Source organism: Eleutherodactylus coqui, chromosome 1, assembly GCF_035609145.1.
Source record: "Eleutherodactylus coqui strain aEleCoq1 chromosome 1, aEleCoq1.hap1, whole genome shotgun sequence".
Classification (NCBI taxonomy): domain Eukaryota; kingdom Metazoa; phylum Chordata; class Amphibia; order Anura; family Eleutherodactylidae; genus Eleutherodactylus; species Eleutherodactylus coqui.
The window spans coordinates 376,604,742-376,622,851 of NC_089837.1; the positions used below are offsets into that span (position 1 = coordinate 376,604,742).

The 18,110-nt window shown below is 44.3% G+C and overlaps 1 protein-coding gene across 2 annotated transcripts; it reads left to right on the forward strand.

The window, feature by feature from the left end:
- The first annotated feature begins 1,957 nt into the window (after positions 1–1,957).
- Positions 1,958–10,766, forward strand: MRPS23 (mitochondrial ribosomal protein S23). 2 transcript variants are annotated; one of them, XM_066578761.1, is made up of 5 exons: positions 1,958–2,059; positions 4,994–5,170; positions 6,063–6,137; positions 8,859–8,982; positions 10,492–10,766. In XM_066578761.1, the coding sequence occupies exons 2-5, from the start codon at positions 5,007–5,009 to the stop codon at positions 10,567–10,569; spliced, it is 441 nt and encodes a 146-aa protein (XP_066434858.1). In that variant the 5' UTR covers positions 1,958–2,059; positions 4,994–5,006; the 3' UTR covers positions 10,570–10,766. The 2 variants fall into 2 exon arrangements, with proteins under 2 accessions (XP_066434858.1, XP_066434848.1); XM_066578751.1 differs by lacking the exon at positions 1,958–2,059 and adding an exon at positions 2,117–2,326.
- Positions 10,767–18,110: the final 7,344 nt, after the last annotated feature.

An 18,110-nucleotide genomic window follows, 5' to 3' on the forward strand; every position in this document is an offset into this window, starting at 1 on the left:
CCCATGTTTCCCTATGGAGCCTCCTTTTTATCGCATTGCAAAGCATAAACTTGCCTTCTTTGTGTGATGCGATTTTAACCCCTTAGTGACCAAGCTTTTTTCCGTTTTTGCATTTTCGTTTTTTCCTACCTCGTTTTAAAAAATGTAACTCCTTTATTTATCTATGGATGTCGCTGAATGAGGGCTTACATGTAGCGGGACGCGTTGTATTTTTGATTGGTACTATGTAATGTACTGAAAAACATTTTAAGTAGAGTAAAATGAAAAAAAAAAAACAAAAGCGAATCTACGGTGCCCCCAGTTTCTACAGCGCACAAACTACAACAAAAGTGACCCGCTAAGTTTATTCTATAAGTCAGTACGATTACTACGACACCAAACTTGTATAGGTTTTTTTCATGTACTATTATTTTTTTTTAAAGACGTTAAATTCCTTTCTGCCGCCATCTTCTGCGCGCAATAACTCTTTAATTCTTCCATCGACATAGTTGTGTGTGGGCTAATTTTGTGCGGGGCGTCCAGTAGTTTGCCTCCATTTTGGAATACATACGACTTTTTGTTTGCTTTTAATTGTTTTTGTCTTGGAGACAGGGTGACCCAAAAAGCACATTTCTGTCATTTTTTTTCGGAGAATGGGGAGAGATCCCGCGACCTTGCGGTGCATATTAGCGTGTGTTTGAGTGAACATATTAGCTCGTGTGTTAGTGCGAGCACTTAAGCGTGTGTACATTAGAGCGCACATTACCATGTGTGTTTGAGCACAGTGCATATTAGCACGCAGGGTGCATATTAGGGTGTGCGCACGCGTGGAGTGCAATTTTAGCATGTGGTTGTGTGTGTGGGTTGCCTATTACCGTGTGGTTGTATGTGGGGGGGCGGGGTACCTGCTAGCTTGTGGTTGTGTGTGGCGTGTCTATGTGCGTACACACCCTAATATGCACCCCACACACACCCTAATATGCACTGTGTGCACAAACATGTGCGCAAACACGCATGCTAATGTGTGCACTAATGTACACACGCTAATGTGCAAAGACAAACACGTGCTAATGTGCGCACACAAACACATGTGCTAACATGTACCACACGTGCTAATATGCATCACGCGCACACACACACACACAAATATGTGCCATATTCACACATCACACATAAACAGAACCACACACTTGCACAACACATACACAGCCTACACATGCTTCAACACAGAGGTGTACCTTGAAGCTCCTGGGCCCCAATGCAAAACCTGTAACGGGGCCCCCAACTATAATGCTTCATTCATAGTACTGGGCTTCCTATATGGAGAAGAGAGGCCTTATGGGCCCCCTAAGGCTCCTGGGCCCGGGTGCAACCGCATCCCCTGCATCCTCTATAGTTACGTCCCTGCTTCAACGTACTGAATACACACAAGCACATGTTAGTACACCACACATACCGCGTACACACGGCCACACATACACAGAGAACCACACGCTTATATGCTCTGGCTACACCACACACAGCCTACACACGCTAATATGTACCACATGTACCGTATAACAACACCAACACAACACATACACCCAAACTACATACACCCATGACCACACGCTAGCACACCACGCAGTAGCCTAACACACATACCTGCATACACACATATCCACACACTAATACATGCTAATATGCAGCATATTCGCACTACACACCATATGTACTGCATAACCATGAGCCCCGAGCTCCGATCACTGCCACTGACGGCTCAGCACGGGCTTCACCTGCACACCCGCCTGATTAGGGCAGAAGTGGGGTGGAAAAAGTTACCGGTAACATGCTGGCTGGAGGATGGGAGCGTATGCATGACGTCACTGCACGCTCGGCTCCTCATTGGTGCCCGGTCTCGTGTAGCTGTAGCACGTGTTCCGTGACGAGATGTGTTACGGGCCAATCCATGAAACTCGCTATTACTTTATAACAATGATTGGACAGCCTGACGGAGCAGCCGACTGCCAGGACGGCGCGAGGAAAGCCGTTTAAAAGTATCCTGCGATCTGATAGGCGTTTGATTACTAAGCCTAGTGTGGTGAGACGCCGCGCATAGACCCGCACCCTGAGATTGTTCGACTATTATCGGCGCATTATAGCGGGCTACTGCCGTACCGCAATCTAAAAATGGAAAGCGTTGCTGTTGGTTCTGCTGATTTCTGGCAGCTTCCTCCAGTAGTAAAGATGGCCGCCGTGCATTCTGTTGCCAGTACACGGTGTAGATGACCGATGCATGGATCAGGAATACCGTCGTAGGCAGCATGGCGGGCAGCAGACTGGAGAAGCTGGGCACTGTGTTCAGCAGGTAGGTGATAGAGGATGCAGTGTAGTAGTGGCCACCATAGATGGAGGCTAATTAGGCAGAGCCGACACTGTGCCCGCAGATCCGAGGTGGGGTGACCTTGAAAACAAATTACCAGCTTTGTTAAATTGCCAAGCAAAACAACGAATCAACTCAGAAACCCCACCATGTCTGAGTATATAAACCCCGGATCCCCCAACAGCGCTATAATGCAGGCCGGCGCACATGAGTGTGCGTATTACGCGGCGTGAACCGGTCTATCATCATCACGTAGGGCAGTGATTCAGGACTGCGCACAACAGCGTATCTACCGCCTGCTGTCAGGCACAAGCTGACATTTTTTATTTCCCGCACAGTCGCTTAGTGGCGTTGTGTATACATGCCACACGTTTACGATATAACTGCATATTTGCAGTGCCCACTAGGAACCGCAGGGCTCTCGTGCGTAATATGCTGTAAAGCGGAACATACATTCTTTTTTTATGCACATATTATGGCTCAATGATAATCGATGTCCCTTCATTGGCTCGGTCTCCGTGTATTAGGCGCCCGTAATACGCTGTTAAATTCCACTCGTGTGCGCCGGCCTTAGTTTCTGGTGCTGTTCTGCGATGACTGCTTCGCTATAAAGACCAGTGTGTTTCGGACCTAGAAGACCAGACACTTTCTGGTGATTTTTTTTTTTTTCCCCATGTGGCGGTTTTTTATTTTATTTTATTTTTTTTTCCCGACCTGCCAAAATTATTTTGCTGCTTTTTTTTTCACCTATAGGGTGATATATTAATACCTTAATGACGCGCCCCCACCCCTTCCCCCCCCAACCCCCTTAAAAAAAACGTAACTCCTTTTATTTATCCATCGACGTCGCTGTATTAGGGCTTGTTTTTTGCGGGACGTGTTGTATTTTTCAATGGTGCTATATAATGTACTGAAAAACGTAAAAAAAAATTGTAAGTGGAGTAAAATGAAAAACAAAAACGACATTCCGCCATCTTTCTGTGCGTTTTGTTTTAGTTTGTGCCGTAAAAACAAGAACGACATGCTAACTTTATTCAATGGATCGCTACGATACCAAACTTGTACTACCTTTTTTTTTTTTTTTTCCAAGGACATTTTATTTTTATCAATTATTTTCTGCGATCATCTTGTGCGCACAATAACTTTTTTATTTTTACGTCGACGTAGTTGAGCAAGGGCTCATTTTTTGCGGGATGTCCTGTAGTTTCCGTTAGTTCAGAATACATACGGGTTTTTTTTTTATCGCTTTTTATTCCGCTTTTTCTGGGAGACAGGGTGACTGAAAGTGCATTTCTGGTGTTCTTTATTTTTTATTTTTTTCGGACGACGTTCACCGTGCGGGGAAAATAATGTGCTACTTTGATAGGTCGGACTTTTACGGACGCGGCGATACCAAATATGGATTTTTATTCTATGATTTAGATTTTTTAATTACAGATATGGCAAAAGGGGGTGATTTAAACTTTTATTACTTGTTTTTTTTACTTTTTGAGCCCCCTGAGGGACCACAACATGCTCCTGCAGTATGACGTAATGCTATAGCATTACTTTATACTTTAATTTATCAGGCAGCCCTGGGGCCTTTCAGAAGCTCCCCAGCTGCTATGACACCTGCACGGCTCCCCCGAACATCGTTTGGGGGATTTAAATGCCGCTGTCAATTCTGACAGTGGCATTTAAAGGGTTAATCGGCTGCAAGGCTGATTGCAGCTATCGCCCGCGCTGTATGAAGAGAGGTCGCAGGACGACCTGGAGCGGAAAGGGGTTAATATCATTTTTTTTTTAACCAAATATATGTTTTAAAAATAAAGTACAGGACTGAGTTAATCATTTCGATACGTAATTTGTATAATCCTGGGTGTGGATACAGTGATGGTTTATCTTGACGTCTGCGCTGGGTCATTTTCAATTTTTCACGTATATTTTATTCTTTATTTATTCCTTCTTTTTTTTTTTTTGCTTTTTTTTTAACATCTGTGTCCTCCCTGACATCATTTCAGACCTTTTGGTGGTCGTTCACACTATATAGGAGCCCCTGTTACAGGGAGAAACCTCCCCATTGGCAGACAGTAGTCACTGTCAGAGTTGGTTAGCGGTCTGCTAAGACCCTGTAGCTCTGACATGCTGGGGGTCGCTGTCAATCACGCGATAGCTGTATTTGCACCTAGGCACTGGTGGTCTATTGCTTAGGATAGACCCCTGCTGGGGGTGACAGTGTTTAAATTTTTTTTAATAGCCTCTGAGAGACCCCTGAGATGCCTAGGGGTCTCCAGGGATTAATCCGGTCCTGCACTGATCTCCAGAGGAAGGTGCTACCGTCCTTCATTCTAGCGATTAAAATAATATCTGCTAACACGTCTCATTGTATCTATGTATTGTCCTCTCGTCTCCTGGGTGTACGGCACCCTCTGGCGGGTGGTGGCCCCACTGTAAGCCCAGGGCCCACAGCGGGATTCACTTGCATGGTAATCATCATCAGGTCATCATCATCGGTGAATCTTAGAAGCAGTAGGGATTTCCAAATCTCCAACAATCCCCCGCAGTAGGGATTTCCAAATCTCCAACAATCCCCGCAGACGCTCCTGTTACTATGCAGACATGTATCTCTATGCCCAGTGAGATGTCTAACTGTGCCTTATGTCTCTCTTTTAGGACACGAGATCTCATGCGTAGTAGGGTGATAAAGGAGAATGAGAAGCCCATCTGGTATGATGTGTATGCTGCCTTCCCACCAAAAAGAGAGCCAACCTATGAGAAACCCCTAAAGCGCAGGACCAAGCAGCCCGATAATGTGCCCGCCATCCTCTACAGTGAAGATGTTGTACGCGCGTGAGTTCATTACTTGCTGATCTAGTCCATAATATCCAATTCTTGATTTAAAATTCATCGTGGTTGCACTTTCCACATGTGACGCCCAACCGGGTGACGGAAGGCACTTGTAGACAAAACAATTGTGTGAGGCCCGCCTAAGCAGAATCTACATAAACGATAGGCAGCTTTGTAAATACGTGGCTTAGGCCACTCTCACAGATGCACTTCTTACCGCGATAATCGTGGTACAATGCTCCCATTGATTGCAATGGGGCCTCGCAGACCTGTGCCATGTTTTTGCGCTTTTTAACGCACCTCATCATCCATCACAATGATGGGCTGCGTTAAAAGCCACTGCCGGACGCAGTAACCTACGTCCAAAAATGGCGGCAAAATCGCAGCTTTTTGCTGATGCTGTGTGTGAGAGCGGCCTTATTTTGTCGTTATCTGTAAGGGCACCACTAGAAAATGTTCCTTTTAATGTGAAGTGTGGCAATCCTCAGAGCGGGACCAAGTGCCCATAATACCTTAGTATGTAATTGGCAGGGAAGCTTGGCATCAATGGTGCTTTCTTGTGGCCCCCTAAATGAAGGTCTAATGTATGCATGGAGAACAGGGGCTGTAGGGCGAGGATGTAGCAGTGCGGTCAGAGCCATAAGCCCAGTGCATCCTTTGCTCCCATTAGCCCAAACGGCGCACAAGAAATATTGGCGAATAGGACAGACTTGTCCCTGTAATATGCCCCCATTACATAGGGCAGCATGTTGGGCTGACTGGTCTGCCATCAGCTGACTATTTCTACAGTACATGCAGATTATAATTGATGGGCTACTTTGATATAAATTCTTTGTACTTTTTATCATACAATGGTATTGCTGCTTTGACTGTATTTTTGTTTTTCTCTCCTTAGCAAATTTTACAAGACGTACGGGACTTCAGGAATATTTTACTTGTACCAAAAAGACTTCAAATCTAATTGTCAAAGGTAAGATGCATTAAGGGAGTAAATGAAAAAATGTCAATGGCATTTATGAAAACGTAGGTGGCTTGTATATTGGAAGTTATCCTATAAAACGGAGACGCCATGCGCAGACCTGATAAAGCTTGCCGGAACTTGTTTCTTTGGAGGATCTAAAAATCTTCAGTCGGAAATTGGAAGTAGCTGATTGGTGAGAGCACTGACGGCTCTCCGGCTGTCTACTCAACATAGTTCTAGGCAGAAGTATGCTTAGTAATAAAGAAATATTACAAAAAGTCTTGAGTAGCATGTACTTTTATAGCCAATGGATATCTAGGTCAGAACTTGATGTCTTCCTTAAAGGAGTTCTGTCAGCAAAAAAAAAAAAAAAAATTTCTATACTCGCCTGTACCGCATCGGGCCGTTCACCAGACAACCTCCCCGTCTTCCGATATTCATCCTGCAGGCTGTATAAGGCAGCGCGGAAGCTGGCAAAGTTCCATCCTCCGCAACTGTCTCAACCACTGCCAGATGGTAAGTACTGCTGCCAAGTCAGTGTTCGGGACGTGACTGATCACTCGTCACTCCTATGCCGGCCGCATCTAACCTCCGGAGTCGATGGCAAAGTGCGCATGCATTCCCCTTCCCGGCACACATGCGCACTCGCCGCCGACTCCCCTGCATATTACAAGTCGATGTGAGATACGTCACTAGTGACGCAGTTAGGATTGCCTGGCTGGAGTGCGCATGCACGCCGGGCAGGGGAAAGCGGGCAAATGAGAGAAAAAAAACCAATATAAATGTATGCTGCTTGCTGCCAGGGCACAGTGTCTTATTTTCAGGGCGGGGGGGTGGGGGGGACGCTTATACTCACCTGGTCCGCGGGGTCACGATGGTGTCCAGCAGCGGCGCTGCGGTAAACTTCGTCTCACAGCTGAGCTTCTGCTGGTGACGGGGCTTTAAATACCCCGCCTCCAGCAAAGCGAGTGCTGTGATTGGATAATCAAGCGCCAGCAGCCAATCACAGCCATTCAGTGATGTCAGGTTACTACGTATATCTAAATTTATGTATAATATGCATATGTACAGACCTGACGCTTTATAAACGTGTGTGTATGTATAATGTGTGTGCACACACATATATCATTTCTACATATGTATATAATTATAGACTCACACGTACATACACATATAAGCGGAATGCGGAAGTGTTACTTTTGCATTCTCTCTGCATTACATAGTGCTAATTGAGCTCTATGTAATGTGTAAAGGAAAAGGCAGAAAGGGTTAAAACCCCTTTTTGCCTTCTCCTTGGGGATCCTTGATGGGGACCAGTACAGGAGTGCATCTGCACCCGATGTGTCTGATGAGTGAGTGCAGATGCACTCCTGCACTGCAGTGGCGTGCCCGTTCTGACATCGGAGCTATAGAGGAATTTCATGATGTCGGAACAGGTCAGTCATTGTAGGGAAAGGGTTAAGGCTTTTTTCACACTGTGCCTTTGTCTCCACCTCTGCTCTCCTATTCTGGATTCCAAAAATGACATTGAGACTGAACCCTGCATGGAACCATGGGCTTTAATGTGTGAAATGACGACCACTTTTTCTTTGTTTCACAAGGTTTCTGACCCTTTCTTGCTCTTGAAACAAATTATAAAAACATGGTTGGCTACCTTCCGAAGTGGAGAACAAAGTGGTCTCTTGTTTCACACACTGAAAAATAGTTCAATTACGATGCTATTTTTTTGGTATGTGAGACAAAACTCTAATTTGGAGAGCCAAGTCTGAGGCAAAGGTACAATGGTATTTTTTTGGATGGCAAGAATGGCGTTACAGATGGCACTATTCTTGCAATCAAAGCCTGGTGGAACCCATTAACCCTTTCCAATCCAATGTCGGGCCTGCCCCGACATCATAATTTCCCTCCACAGCTCCGATGTCGTGGCAGGCCCGACACTGCAGTGCAGGAGTGGATCTGCACCTGATCATCAGACACATCTGGTGCAGATACACTCCTGCACTGGTCCTCATTGAGGACCCCCGAGGAGAAGGCAGAAAGGGTTTTTAACCCTTTCTGCCTTCTCCTTTACACATTACATAGCACTCAATTAGCGCTATGTAATGCACGGAGATTCCGGCCGGCGATCATGTGACCGCCGGTGTCACCAGACCCCCAGCGGTCACATGAACGCCGAGCCGGGAGCCTGCACCGTGGGGGGGCCTGCTTACCTGTCTGGCGTCTTCCGCATTCTTCCTTCTGTCTCCCGGCTCGGCGATCATGTGACCGCTGGGTGCCACCTGACCCCAGCGGTCACATGATCGCCGAGTCGGGAGGCAGAAGGGAGAATGCGGAAGACGCCGGACCGGTAAGCAGGTCCCCCCACGGTGCAATGAGCAACTGCACCCTCCTGAACTCTGTCCGTTCAGGAGGGTGCAGGGAAATGTATTTTTTCTCATCCATTCTCACCAGCTCCAATTTATTTGGAGCTGGGGAGAATGGCTGAGAAAAAATAATTGGATTGGAAAGGGTGAACGCAGGCTGAAGGGGTTTGGCAGATTGTTCGCTCAACTCGCTGAACAAATCTGCCCTATATCAGCTATAGCCCTTTTATCCATTGATTGAGTGAGCTCATCCAAGACTCCTGAAAACAAGTGACGGACCTGACCCTCAGCATTCGATACGGGAATACAAGTTTGGAAAGTTGGTTATTTTCAGCCATTCTATTTTCGTTTCTCTCTTGCTTCACAGATTTGTTGAAAAATACACAGAACTTCAAAAAGCAGGAGAAGTGAGTGAAGACAAGCTGTTTGAGGAGACCTCAAAAGCAATGCTTCTGGAAGGCGTTGTTTTAAGGAGGGCAGGTACTTCAGGGGTAAGTGATGATACACTGCTGATGATACACAAAAAAATAATCAGCACTCACCTAACAGGTGAAGCTGCTGTCAGACCTTGTGAAGCCCGCAGATTGCTGTGACTGGCTGAGTCGGCTGAGCCAATCAGAGCCACCACTGGATGAGTCCAATCACATCCATTCAATGAATAAATGGCTGTGATTGGGCGCATCCAGCACTGGCTCTGATTGGCTCAGCTAGCTGTCACTCAGCCAATCAGAGCAATCTCTCGCTGGAGGTGAGGATTTCGTTATCAGTGAAAGTTCCTCTGAAGGTTGACAAGTCCTAAGAGTGCCGCTGGGGACAGCGACATCACCTGCAAGGTGAGTATTGCTTTTTTTTGACTCGGGCAGTATAGTTAGGGTGTTTAGCGCTGCTAAAAGCGTGGTACCAAGTTGTGCTGTGTTTTCGGCAGCGCTGAAACCGCTGCCCATTCATTTCAATGGGGAACCAGGGCTGAAAACAGCCAAAAATAGAACCTGCAATGCTGTCACATTGCAGCATTTAAGATGCTGCGTTTTGATCCTTGCGTCAGCAGGCCTATTGAAATGAATGGGAGCCTTGTACAGCGTTTAGCGCTGTGCTGAAAAAGCTATTAGCGCTGTGCTAAACGCTGTACGAAAACGCCCCTGTGAGGGAGGCCTAAAGGGTTGTCCGGGACTGAACTATTGATGACTTATGCTCAGGATAGGCTATTAATAATCGATCAACGGGGCTCCACCACCTGGGATTCTCGCTGATCATCTGTTCTGCAGGAAGCAGTCACAGATAAATCAGCTCAGTGCACAGGCAAGTCCGTTCTCCCTGCAGTGGGCAGGCGTGGTATTCCACCCAAGTTTCTATTCACTTGAATGGGCGCTGTGCTTATAATACCAAGCCTGGCTACTGCAGTGGGAACAAAGCTGTCTGCTTCTTGCAGAAGTCGGCTTAGGATATGTGCTCACTGGCCCAATAAACAGATGATCAGGGAGGATCTAGGGCGGCAGACCCCTGCTCATCAAGTATTGATAATCTACCAATTAAAACTACAGATCATCACGCAAAATATCAAACCCTCGCAGAGCTCCGTCCATGAAAATATAGTTGAGACTGAGTACAATGATGGAAAAAAATTATTCCACCCCCCCCCCCAAAAAAAAGGCTTTCTATTGTGCAAAAGTGTAAAAACCTAAAAAAAAAAAGGTATCCATCCCCCATTTGGTTTCCCCCTAAGAGTGTGGTTGCTGTCAACTATATATCTGGTTTTCAGTTTTGTCTTGAGTTGGTAGGATAAGACTGTTGCTGTCCTCTATGCACAGAGAAGAGCAGGATATCTTTTTCTGTCTCTTTATAGCCCACATACAGACATCACATCATCATGCTGGAACATTATACAGCAGGACTGAGCAGTGTAAATGTCAATACACTGGTTATCATGTTAACACAATTTGTTTAAAAGTGCAGTGACCATTTACCAATCCTCATGAAAGCTGTTATCATTCTATTTCTAGGTTCTAAACCAGGAATCTTCTGTTCCAGGAAGTCAGCCAGAGACCACCGTGAAATCTGCCGATGACCAAACCTCCTAATAAGAATGATGGAGAATACTCATGTGACTACTCATGTGACTACTTGTATACTATGGATGTTTTGTCTGGTGATAAAACAGCCTATGGACATTGTGGAAATATTGTATACTGAACAGAATTTCTAAACTTGGTTGCTATCTCAATATAGTTTCATTTTGATCAATGGTGAATAAAAAGCCAAAAATGTTATAAGCTGATTTCAGAGAAATTCTCCTTCTTTGTTTCCAGTGATGGAGAGTTTCAGTTGTTGAAGAGCCGCTGCCAGAAATCTACAAACGTCTATCCCTCTGTGCCTTATGTACATATAAGTTGCTTCACGATGTATGTGATGGTGCCCATGCAATCACTTACTGGAGGATGGCTGTAATTGACAGACCTCTCCCAGCACTAATGGCCGAGATTGGAGGGGGCTCCCTTTCTCATGTCAGTCTGGGTTTTGCAATCAACAAGTGTTTTATACAGTCGGAAAAGCAAATTTAGTCAGCCTTGACTACGGATGCAATTAATGTTCAGGTGCCTATAAGCCATGGCTGCAACATACAGTACAGGAAACCACAAGTGTCAGCAGCACGCTTCAAATGTTAATGTATATTAATTAGAAACTTCATCATTAGATCTACTGTGCATGGTTCTTGGCGCACATTTTGATCAAAGTGTGTGACCCCATCTGCCAGCGACAAGTTGACCTTTTATAGATGCGGCCCTACACTGAGAGAATTGCCTCTTTGGGCAGAAGCCTTCAAATGCATACAGGGAAAGCGTGATCCAAGCTGTATACGTTTAGTGCGCGCTAAGATCCTCACATTTCTAGGTGTGCCGTAAATATAATACATTTTGTAAATTATATAACTAATGTTGGTCTTCAGTGCTGAGTGTAATGATGATGATGGGCGGACTGTAGAATATTTGACGTGGTAAAATGATAGTCCATGTTACAGCCAGGGGAGAAGGAGATGAATGCTCACTTGATTGCAGAGGTAAGAAGTTCAGCCTGCAGTGTACATCACATTGCCCCCTGTCTGCGGCTAGGAGGGGGGGCTGACAGTGTGATGTCTTGATCTTACAGCACTAGTTAGCATACTGAGTGCTGGAGAGCTACAGCCGCCAATCGCTAGCTGTAGCATGGACTGTCATATCCTACTTCTTCCAGCTCCCTCCTGTCATGTCCAGAGTTAGAGAATATGCCATCATTTTCCCTGACTGATGCATCATACAAGAAGCTTAGTCCTCCAGCTTGCAGTGTGTTGGAACATGGAAAACACAGCGAAGAATGACTTGAACATTTTTAATGACTACCAATTAGAAAAATGTTTTATATGCAAAAACACATTGAATTCTAAAGAAAAATTGTCACATTTGGCTTGTAGGGTGGGAGCTTTCCAGACATAAAAAAAAAGCTGCACAGATCTGGAACAAAAGTCTTTAGACAGATGAATCTAAATGTACCAGAATGATGGGAAGACAACAATATGAAAAAGGAAAGGAGGATCTCGTGAGCCAAAGCTTACCACATCATCTGGTGGAGGCGGTGTTATAGCTTGGGCATGTATGGAATATTCTTTAATGTCTGAGCCACTCATCTGATCTCTGATTTATTAGACCAAATTATAGGCAGAATGACCCACAAATAGCAACTGAAAGAGGCTGTAGGGAAGGTCTGACAAAGCATCTCAAAGGAGGAAACTCAGCATTCTGTGAAGGCTCTGTGTTCCAGATTTTAGGCAGTCGTTGATTGTAAAGTATTTACATACAGGTATTAAAAGTAATCAATACAATTGTTAGTTTGTCCAATTACTTCTGAGCCTAAGTGGAGAAACTATGCAAAAATACAGCTGTAAATCCTTAGTAGAGATGAGCGAACGTACTCATTTCGAGTAATTACTCGATCGAGCACTGCGATTTTCGAGTACTTCAGTACTCGGGTGAAAAGATGCGGGGGGAGGTGTGGCGGCGCGGGGGTAGCAGTGGGGAACAGGGGGGAGCCCCCACTCCCCGCTGCAACCCCCCACTCACCCATGACGCCCCCCGAATCTTTTCGCCCGAGTACGGAAGTACTCGAAAATCGCGGTACTCGGGCTAAAAAGGGGCGTGGACGAGTACGCTCGCTCTTCTCTAATCCTTAGCTGTTAATAGCTGAAAGTCTACACTTTAAAACCATCAAGATACGACTGGTTTCAGTTCCATTGTGGTGTACAGAAACTAATTTTCTATATCACTGCAAGTGTTTCTGGATCCAACTATATACATAAGCACATAAGTATGTTTTAGTATAAGAAAAAAAAAGCAGAATTTTGAGCTTTTGAATGTATTCTAACACTATCCACTAGGTGGCAGCATTACTTTAGCCTTAGTGAAAATGTTATTCCAGTTGAGAAGCAAGTATTCAAAAATTCCAGATATAAAAGGTATTTGCGCTATATTTCTGCACAGCTTGTTATGGGTATAAATCAAGCAGCCATTACCTTCTTTTCGTGTCCTTCATTTGTGATGTTTCCCCGTATCACTATATTCCAAGATGACCGCCGTATCCCTGCTGATATGTAGCTTGAAACTACATTTCTCACAATTCCCCACTTTCTTCCTGTGCGCGTCCTCACCAAGCGCTGCCCTGCTATTGGTCAGCAATCCGATCCTGAGCCCATCCCTGGTCATTCTTACTCAGCAAGCCTTACCTGTAGCGCTGGAATGCCTACAGGATGTATCCAGAGCAACCTGTGAATAAATACTTCTGAAGTGCTGGGAGAAGGTGATGGTTTATAGAGCTACAGGTACAAAGTTTGCAATGTGACTCTGATTTGCATCTTAATAAGATTTGATTTCCATAAATTTGACAGCAACTCTCTGTAACCGGAATACCTCTAGTTAATATAGCTATACAATTGTGCTATATAATTACCATAGATGGAACCTACTCATGGGATAATTGTAGAAAATATGGTTTCATTAACCCCTAAGTGACCACCCCATTGCCTTTTTACGTCCTAGCTTGCTGAGCTTTAATCCTCAGGGATGTAAAAACATGCTCCCTTGGGGATTAAAACCCTGCATGCTCTGGATGTGACCGCTCCATGCGGCCAGCTCCCAGGGGAGGAGTTAAGAAAGTTAAGAACTATAAAAAAAAAAAAAGTTTTAAAGTTTTATTTCCCCTTACGGATCGTATCCGTAAGAGGAGATAAAATGACATACCTAAGGTCCCCAGATTTGTCCCCCCCCCAATCAGATCTTTATCTGTGGACTTTTCTCAGCTTTGGCGCATGTGTCCGTCAACACAATGGCAAACGCATGCGCAAAACTCCAGTAAATTTAAAATCTCCGTGCTCCAGGCTACCAAAGGTAGCCAAGAGCCTGGAGATGTCAGGGGGGCGGCAGTATGCTGTCCCTGGTCACGTGTTTGCCGTTATCCAATGGATAAGGGTGATCACGTAAAAGTTTTTTTAAAAAGTTGAAGTTTCATCTCCTCTCACCAATGCGATCGGTGAGAGGTGATAAAACTTCTTACCCGACATGATCATTCTTCGTGGACCTTCCTGGCTTCTACGTATGCGCCTGCTGGCAAAGCCCTGGCCATGTGCGCAGGAGCTGGGGCGGGCCCAGGAAATTTTAAATCTTCTTGCTCCCGGTGACCAAAGGTCACTGAGGGCCTGGAGCAGTGACTGGTCACATGATAAAAAGGTAGCAATCTACCATAGGCCACTCTCACACAACCGAATAGGAATTGCGAATTCCGCATGCGTTTGATCTGCGGTAATACGTGGATCAGTCAAATGCATTGGATTACACAATTCCGCTCACGGAATTACTGCATTCTGTTTTCTGCGAGTGGATTACGTATGTTCTATTTTACCACGAATATCTGCAACATAGAGCCCATTGTGCTGTATGGTCGTGGATATACCTACAGCCCATATGCAACTACATTCTGAACAGGCTATGGGTACCCGTGTCATTGCTAAGCAATGGCGTGGGAAATATAAACTAAAAGAAGGGGGACTGCGCATGAACACCTGTGTGAGTACGCACGTATGCGCAGTACATTACGCGTCCGTAGACAGGGCCACAGTCGGGCTCACAGCTGGGATGCGCTGCGGGTCTTCACAAGCAGATTCCACATACGGCCGTGTGAGCCCGGCGTTATTCAGACCGCTACCTGTAATGCGTAATTTACAAGAAGCCCCGGGAACGCTCGCCTTCCTGCAGTTCCAGGAGTAGCTTGTTGTGCTGCAAGCTTACAAAGCCTCACAGAGCGCTGCTTTTTACACTCTATCCCGACCGCTGAGGTCAGGAAATACCCCTAAAAAAGCACGGGAGGAGGTGGGATACCTGCTTTTATTGCCCCATGTGCCCATCCCAACCAGCATCTGTAATTACCCCTGTTTTCAGACATACCACACAGTTTACATTATTTTATCTAAGATTTAGGGAAGGCCAAAAAGGGCGTGAAGGGGGGAATTATTTTTTATGGAGTTAATTTTTTTTCGCACAGGTGAGCAATTGGGCCTGGAATTTATTCAGTTGTGCCCTGAAAACCAATGGGCGTTCCCTCCATTATTGGCCCAGCCATGTGTCCAGTAAGCAGATTGGGACTACAATGGGTATGTTTCTGAACATAGGAGAGGGGTGGGGTATCCATTTTGGGGTGAAAGTCTTCATTCATATTTGTGCTGTACAAAAAAATGTGTTTTTAAAATGACACAAATGCCAAAAAAATGAAAATCGTAATTTTTTTCCTTCTACTTTGCTTAAATTCATTCAAAAACTGTGGGGTAAAAATACGCAATACACCCCTGGATGAATTCGTTATGGGGTCTAGTTTTCAAAATGGGTTCATTTGTGGAGGTTCTCCATCATTTTGGCCGCTCAAGGGCTCTTCAAGTGGGCAATGGGGCCTAAAAGGCCATCAAGCAAAATGTCTGTTTTGAAAGCCGCTGGCTGCTCCTTTCGCTTTGAGCCCCGTTGTGCATACAGACATAAGATTAGGGCCACAGTCAAACAATTTCTGAACACGGGACAAATAGAGGTATTGATTTTAGGGTGCAAGTCTTCATATGTATGTTTTACAAAAAAGAAATCTGTTTTTAGAATGACATAATTGCCAAAAAATACCTAAAATCGTAATTTTTTTTCCTCCTACTTTGCTTAGTTTCATTCAAAATCTTGAGGTCAAAATACGCAATACACCCCTAGATGAGTTCGTTAATTTATGGGTGTTCTCCATCGTTTTAGCCACTCAAGGGCTCTACAAGGGGGCAATGGGGCCTAAAACACCTTCAAGCAAAATGTCTGTTCTGAAAGCCATTGGCTGCTCCTTTCAGTTTGGGCCCCGTTGTGCATAGATACATAATATTAGGGCCACAACGGGTATGTTTCTGAGCACAGGACAAACATGGGTATCCATTTTGGGGTGTAAATCCTCATTTTCATGTGCACTATAGAAAAACAACCTGCCTTTTAAATGACATATTTGCAAAAATGCGAAATTTTATTTTTTTCTCCTCTAAATTGCATTAACTCCTGAAAAAAAAACTGTGGGGTCAAAATACTCACGATCCCCCTCAGTTAATATATAAAGGGGTGTAGTTTTCAAAATGGGGTTATTTGTGGGGGCATCTATCATTCTGAAATCTATGAGCCTTTGCAATCTTGGCTTGGTTTAGGAAAACAAAGTGTTCTTCAAAATGTTAATAATCAATGTTACATTTGTACGTCTCCTAAATGGTTAAAAAACCGAGTTTTTCAAATATGTGTCCAAAATAAAGTAAACAGATGAAAATATATATATATTAGCAAAAAGTTGTACAGTATGTTTGCACATATTTGAGTGCAATAGAAAATGTGAAAAAAATTAGAATTTTTTCAAAATGTTCCCAATTTTGGCACTTTAAATAAATATACACAAAATCTATCGGTCTATTTTTACTACCTAAATGAAGTACAATCTGTGGCAAAAAAAACCTGTCAGAATCACTTGGATATACAAAACCTTGATGGAGTTATTCTATGTTAAAGTGACACGTCAGATTTCTAAAATTTGGCCTGGTCATTAAGGCGCAAACAGGCTTGGTCACTGAGGCCTCGCTCACACGAGTGTTGTTTTGCACGCACGTATGTGCATGCAAAACAGCGCTGTACAGATGTGCAAAAAAGTGCGCAACTGAAGCTGAGTGCCCTTTTCTTTCATTGGGGCCACTGCTGATGCCGGCGGACCCATTGAAAGCAATGGGCTGCAGCAACCCCCACAGTGATTTTCGGGGAAGGGCTTTAACTATAAGCCCTTCCCTGAAAATTATCCCTAGTTTGTGTAAAAAAATGAAAAAAATATATACTCACCTCTCCACCTCTGTTGCTCGTTGCGTCTTGACGCTTGGCTTCCATGCACTGTACTGAAGCTCTTTCCGCAGGCGGTGATTTAAAATCCTTGCCTCCTGAAAGGGCTGTGTCTGATTGGCTAAGCGCTGCCTGTGATTGGCTGAGCGCTCAGCCATTCATTGAATTCTAGTCCCCGCTGCTGATAGAGCTTCAGGACAGTGCAGGGAAGCCAAACGGCTAGACGCGCTGAGCCCCAACAGTGCCTGAGAGGTGAGTATATATATTTTTCTTACACAAGCTAGGCATGATTTTCAGGGAAAGGTTTATATTTAAAGATCAAGAACATCGCGTTCCTGTCACAGCTGAGGTAGGGAATTCTTTACTCACCGCGGGGAGTCCCCTTGTCACTGAACACTGTGACAGTGCTGTCACAGTGTTCAGTGATGAGGGGACTCCCCGCGGGGAATATTTACGCTCAGCACAGACCTATGGTGCACACATGTCCTATGTTTTGCAGGTGCGCGAATTTGCACGCCTGTAAAACACGGACATGTGAACACACTATAGGGAACCCATTGTTCTAATAGACGCATGGTTATGCGCGCACATAGGCGCATGCAAAACAACGCTCCTGTGAACAAGGCCTAAGGGATTAAATTGCCCCTTGGACTTGCAGCCAGTTTGGTCTCGTGGACACAGCCTAATTATTCAATTCTGGCAATTTATGTGATCATAACCATAGAATGCTTTTACTGATTCAAGTAATTCTGAGTATTTTTTTTCTCAGAACACATTATAATATATGTGATTGCTGAATTTCATTTCAGGTTTCACACTTATTTTTAAAAAAATGAAAATGTAGAAAAAAATGGAAAAATTAGCATTTTTCAAAATGTGAAATTTACTGCATATAAGTCAGTCATACTGTGCAAAGTAGTTAATAACATTTACGCTATGTTTATGTTAGCATCATTCTTTAAAGCTCCTTTTATTTTCTCAGCAGATTAGAAGGCTTATTAGTATAGGTGCAATTTTCAGAATCTATTTTACAGTAACCAATTCAGTTTTGAAGTGGCAATAATTGGCCAAATATTAGAAACAACCTGTAAATCGCATAATTTTAAAAACTGCATCCCTCAAAGTTTTTGAACCATTTAGGTGTTTCATAAGAATAAAAGTGCAAATGAAATTTCAAAATTTTTTTAATTTTTTTTTTTTAGATTTTCAAATGTAAA